The sequence below is a fragment of the Glossina fuscipes genome, unplaced genomic scaffold, assembly GCF_014805625.2.
Source record: "Glossina fuscipes isolate IAEA_lab_2018 unplaced genomic scaffold, Yale_Gfus_2 61, whole genome shotgun sequence".
NCBI classification, from domain to species: domain Eukaryota; kingdom Metazoa; phylum Arthropoda; class Insecta; order Diptera; family Glossinidae; genus Glossina; species Glossina fuscipes.
Genome location: NW_023998433.1, coordinates 1,776,224 through 1,782,401, shown reverse-complemented (window position 1 = coordinate 1,782,401; position 6,178 = coordinate 1,776,224). Strand labels below are relative to the sequence as shown.

Here is a 6,178-nt window from a genome sequence, read left to right as displayed (position 1 = left end):
TAGATGATTGAGCTGGTACCTTCATAATGATTGCCGCAATCGCTTTCCCATTATACTAAATCTGAGCATTGCTTATGTATCTTTGCAAGCTTTGGCGAACTAAGGGTATTAATTAGACAATTGGCGCAAAAAGCAAAAAAAAGAAATAATTTACTTACCTTTCACAAATTTAAAATTTTTGTTTTGGTTGAGCTGTTTGTAAGTAAATAATTTCGAATTTATTTTATTTTTTAATTTGCATCTATTCTCTTTCATATATGCTGTTCTAAACAAACAATATTAAGGCAGAACAAGCAATACTAATGCAAGGTGTGATCAATTTTGCCTACGCCTATGTTGATAATTCTGAGACAGCGTTCCTCGCACCTATTGTGCATACATAGAGCTAAGAAAGTTGAAGCTCAAAAATGAAACCTAGTCAACTCCATATATACTCAGTGCCCTGCGTGGGTATTATCTACGTAAACAATTTCATTTATAAATTTTACCTTAAATCCACTGTGCGCATGAATGTAAATTTTATCACTAAGTCCGAATAATCCTGCATGTATAGGTGTATATGTATCGCGTATATATAACATTTATACATGAGATCTTAGCAACAAGAGTTCTTAGAGAGTATGCCTACTATAAAGAATTCATAAGTAGAGTGAACTAGTAGAAAGAGCAGATGTGCCTGCAAGAATGCATGTGTGAATTATTTTACAGAAGTATGTATTTTTTTGTTATAAGTACAATATTGTATTGGTATGAAGATTAGAACTATATATACATTCATCGTTGTACAGAGGATTGACCCTATGTATATGAGAAATGATAGGATTATGATGCAAAATTAGTAACTGAGCTTCCTTGCGTCAATAATGCTTGGCGTCAGTATTACTTTTACCTAAAGAAAACTCATAGTTTCATAAATAGTCAAAGGCGAAAATAACAATTATCGCTTTGCCAGACTTCTTCTTCTTTTTATGTATGCATAAACGGCAAAATGCGTATTTAAAAGTTCGATAGCCCAAGTTGACATCGCCGAACAGAGATGTAATAGTTCGACAACTTTCATACCTGGTTGAAGGATATGATTAAGATGAGTGTATTCAAATTTAGAAAAACAATTCGTTAAAAATTTTCGATATATTCGTGCGAGATAAACTTTCTAAAAATTTCAGTACATTGCTTTACTTTTTGGTTAATTGATCATATATTTCCATGTGTATCTTATAGTCTACGTCTTCGTTGATCAAGCGTTTAGAAAGAAAACATTTAACATATTGAATCCAAGCGATCTTAATGCGTTGTACGTCTACGGTTTAGCAAAGCTCGCTATCGCTTTATTTATTGCAGAAAGCTGTATATTAGCAGCTTTGTCTTAGCTCATTACATTGACTATGCTTTTGGAATGTAGCCTAATGCTGTTACGAGCATATCGACGTTACGTTTATGCGTTAACTAAAGTCTAAAACTTCATGCCGATAGCAGGATCTATTTTAGGCTTCGTAAGCGATCTAAATGTGTCTGCAAATTGCATTTTTAGTCAAATGTCGTGTTGTACATTTCAATGAAAATAATACATTAATTAATAAGAAACAATTGCTGGAACATAAGAAATTTGTTAAAAGTAGGTAAAGGCTTGACAAGCGTTATTTATTTGAAAAAGAATAATTTTATTTCTAACATTTTTAAACGCACACATTAAACTATAAATAGATGGTTACAGCAACGTGTTCTGGTTTGTATGCCGTTCGGTCGATTTGCTTTAATTTACTGATTTATAAACTCAGAAGTTTATTAACGATGCGTTCAATGATTACCATAACCATTACTAAAATTGGGTGACATACGGCTTTGAACGTACGTAGAGTTTTGAGGGTAATTATTTGTTCTCATTTTATTTCCGGCATGAGTTTCATAACTTTGGTCCTGCAAGACATGTTCATGTGCCTTGTAATGACTTAACAGTGACTGCGAGCGGTGGTTATAGAGATAATTCGGATATAGGGGATAATTGGGATGCTGTGAATAATTAGGATAGTTGAGCTTTTTAGTAGTTGTAGTGGCACTAGTTGTTGTGGTTGTTGTGTTAGTGAAATATTCCGGATACAAATTTGGTACGGGTATGCCCTCTGCAAAATGATAGTCAAGTTCCAGTCCGATTTCTTTAGAGTTGGTGAAACGCAAGAACGGGCCATATTCCGTAGAAATATTAGGCCATACTCCCTCATTAAAATTGGGTATATTGTGATAAGCGAAATTAACCCACATCGTAACCATAGTGCGGGCCATAGTCCTGTCTTTTTCATTAAGTTGACTAACCTCAATAGGATAAGGAAATAGGAAAATGTTATCATCGCTAAGAGTGGCGTCTACTTCAAAAGGTAAAGGATTTCGCAGATGACCAAAACGATGATATTCACCACGATAGTCAAAACAATACATATATATTGGATAGTTTTTTGTGATATCGCGTATGCTGTCAATAACAGGGCCACGATATAAAACCAAGTTTACTAGCTGGTAATGTAAGAAATATGTGTTCAAAAGTTGCTCTTTAGAAGCTCTTTAAGATTTCAGTTCACCTCTAGTAATTTATGAGCTACACTGCTCAATGTGGGATTGCGCATATCTTCTGAAGTAAAAATGTGCTCCAGTGCCCAATACCTCCAAATCCGATAATGACGGGTTTGTGTAATATGTTTCAGAACCGCAGTAGTGTAATCCGAAATGTTTGCTGAATGTACAACAGATAGTTGATTGTAAAATCCTAAATGAATCCTTTTAACAAATATTCTTTGATAAAAATTTGCAATAATTTTCACACTCACGAGACATTATAAAAGCACCTGCATCTTTAGTAACACCAATTAATGTAGGATATGCATTGTTGCTTACCAGTGTCGCAGGATGTTGTGGTAGATAACCTAAGTGATCACCGATTACAAGCTTGAAGGCACTATTGAAGGCTAAGCCTCGAGGTTCATTAATCTCCTAAATGTAGATAAAGTTATCATAATACAGTAACTTTTTTCACATCTTGTTTTTGTGTTAAAGAAACCTACAAAGAATGTTTTAAATACTTTGAGCAAATCGGTAGTGCTCATATGTTCGAAACAACTGACAAAGCTTTCTATGGTATGTAAAGTTGAGCAGCGTGCATAATGAGCAAAATTTCGCAAAGTGTTTAACGGTTGTTCATCCAAAAAATAAGGATTCAGAGCAGTGCCAGATTGCAATATTAATTTATGGAATAAGCCTTGAGCCTAGAGGAGACGTAAATTCCACAATTAAAATTTTTTGGCATATACTTACATACATATATGAGCAAGTGTAGCTATCACCTTGCCGCTAATACTGAGAGCGTGTATTAAAGTAGCTCCACCAGCTTGGCCCATTAGAGTCACTGAATCGGGATTACCGTTGAAAGGTCTAATATACTCTTGTATCCATTCTAAAGCCATTTGTATGTCGGCCAAAGCAACGTTGCCGGGCATCGCTTCCGTCAGTGTAGTTAAATAACCGAAGGGTGCTAAACGATAGTTAATTGTAACTAATACAATATCATGTTCCAAAAAGTAATCAGGTTGTCCTTCGGCCGCGCTTCCGTCAAATAACATTTCTCCATGTACGAATACCAAGACCGGATATGAACCCTTTTGCTAAATAAAGACAAGATTATCCAGAGGTTTCGTGTTCTTTAGTTTACGAGTACCTACCGAAGGAGAGTAAATATTCAATGTTAGGCAATCATCGATTTTTTCACCTCGTTTCTCTCGATCATTAATGATTGCGATTTCAGGAAATTGTGGACAAGCGGGAGGTTCCTCTCTGGCGTTAATTATATTTAGAAGGTTTTCTGGGGGCGATGCTTTCTGCGATGATATTTGCACTTACAACAAAAGTGGTTGGAAAATCCCTGTAAAAAACTTACTTGAAATCTTCCTAATTTTGAGTTCACCGAGCCATATCGTAGGCCAAAATATGCATTAATAGGTCGGCCTTTAATCATTTTATATGCATAAATACCGCGAACCTCACTTAAACGTGGCACGGCTATTATAGCAGAGTTTTGGAATTCTGCTTGGGATTGAGGTAGCAGCGGTTGGTATATTGGGGGCATATTTTCTGGTGAGAAATAATTTTCCTGGGGCGTATAATAATTATCTTGTTCAGAATTATTTTGCTCAAAATTCTCAAAGTTTCTGTCCTTCACATCAGAATGATTATTATCGGATATGTAGCGATTTTCTTCAATTGAATGCTCGTGGCTATCACTCTGGCTATCAAGCTCATTTTGACTTTCATATTGGTGTTCTTCTTCTGGTTCATAATTTTTTTCTATGGATTCATTATAATTATATTGTGGCAGAACTACGCCACTATGGATTTCATATATATTCTCTTGAGGTTTGGAGTTATCTTCTGATTTTAGCTGTATTTCAAAATTTGGACGCGGTTCGAACTGGCTCTCAGGCTGAGTTTTATAGGTTCTTTCTGAGTTATATTGTTCTAAAGGATCATATTCAACATGATTCATAACGTTAAAGTTTCCATTTGAATAATCATCGTATACATCGTCGTCATATAGACTGTGTCCTAAAGCAAACCCTTTTAATAAAGTTAGCAATAATATGCAGAATACGAAGCATTGCAAACTTCTTTGCCCGAATAACATGTTGCCGTCAGCCCTGAATAAATCAAACTGTTTTTGATAAAGTTATGAAAATGTCTAGCTAATCTGCAACTGGAAATATACTTATTTTATTTTTTTTTTATTCAAGTTAATCGAAACTTGAAGCCTTTATTCGTCATTGAAGCGGCCCTTATGAGGTTATCGCTTGAATTTTTAATGAGTAAATGAAAGCATTAAACTCAAGTTTCTTTTGAACCAAAATGAGTTAAATATTTATCAAATTTTTTTTTTTTTTTTTTGAATTATTTCTATACATACACATATTAAAGTATGTCTGAAAGTTTAAAGCGAGATAACAATTTCATGCATATCGGGGATTCTCAATCACTGTGTTAATGGGAGCTGCTTAACTAGAAAGGAAAATGAATACTATCGAGGCACACATGCATTGGAGGCTTATAATTCACAAAACATTTAGATTATGATATTCGAATATAATAAAATTATAGCAAATATTAAAAAAAATTATAAACTTAGTGCATTAAGATAGATATGGAAAAATCTTTACATTTTATTTGTCCTTCGCTGTGTAAGATACTTTCTCTTTCGCACATAAGACCCCATAAAATATATGGAGTTTACATATATAATCTTTAGTTGTGTATGGTAGATATTAATTTGATTTATTTATATACAGATGTCTCTTGGGGTTTAACGTCTGCGCCTGGCTTGTTGCCTTAATCAGACGGTTTGCCTACAACCATAGGCACTCATTTGAGTCGAGTGACCACCCCCCGGGGGGAAAGACAATCCCCTAATAAGGGGGCCTTTCTTACCCCAAAGTGCGCAGATGGTTCACCGGATATGGCCGAATGAACCGCCACTCTGGTCAGTAGTGAGGCCTAGTTGCACTCAAATTTTTCCATTTTGGCTAGGAACTTGCCAACCACAACCACCACGAGTACTCCCCGAAGGGCCGCACCCAAGCAGTCAGGACTCACAAATTGATCAACGATATGCGTTCAAAAAGGGTAAAAATTGCGCTCGCTTCCGCCATAAGGCTTCCACGACGCCGTTGATCAATTACCACCATTACCCGCAGGCATCCGTGACATATGTTCAAAAGTAAAATAAGGCAAAAGGGGAAAAGCCTTTCCGTCAAATCCCTTTTTAATTTTTGCATGTATTAATTAATTCTCGAGAGGGTTTTTTATTAATCGGCCAAAGGGAAGGCCGTCCGTCAATTCCTTTTTGTATTATTATTTTTCTTGAGAAAAAATTATTTTATTTCGTTACGACTTTATGAACAAAGCCCATCATACACCCGCAGGCATACGTGGCTTTGTGAGGCGAGCCTCCTGACCCCCGTGGCTCCCAGTTTATTTTTCAAAGCCTTAGGCATACTTTGGCGGTTGTTGCTTCGGATTCACCATATTACCCTTGTTGCCAACACCAGTGAACTACTTTTCTTCGAGATATATAGGTCTCGGGTATTGCACTGACATGGCAGGGGCGATCTATCATGCACTCGCTAGAATACTACCTTCAACGTAC

The 6,178-nt window shown here is 36.0% G+C and overlaps 1 protein-coding gene across 1 annotated transcript; it reads right to left on the bottom strand.

Annotated features, from left to right (window-relative positions):
- Positions 1-1,633: 1,633 nt before the first annotated feature.
- Positions 1,634-4,688, bottom strand: LOC119637843 (glutactin). The gene is made up of 7 exons (XM_038034205.1): positions 3,923-4,688; positions 3,708-3,863; positions 3,333-3,650; positions 3,054-3,254; positions 2,820-2,982; positions 2,574-2,758; positions 1,634-2,508 (listed from the first exon to the last, which is right to left on the bottom strand). The coding sequence occupies exons 1-7, from the start codon at positions 4,664-4,666 to the stop codon at positions 1,798-1,800; spliced, it is 2,478 nt and encodes an 825-aa protein (XP_037890133.1). The 5' UTR covers positions 4,667-4,688; the 3' UTR covers positions 1,634-1,797.
- Positions 4,689-6,178: the final 1,490 nt, after the last annotated feature.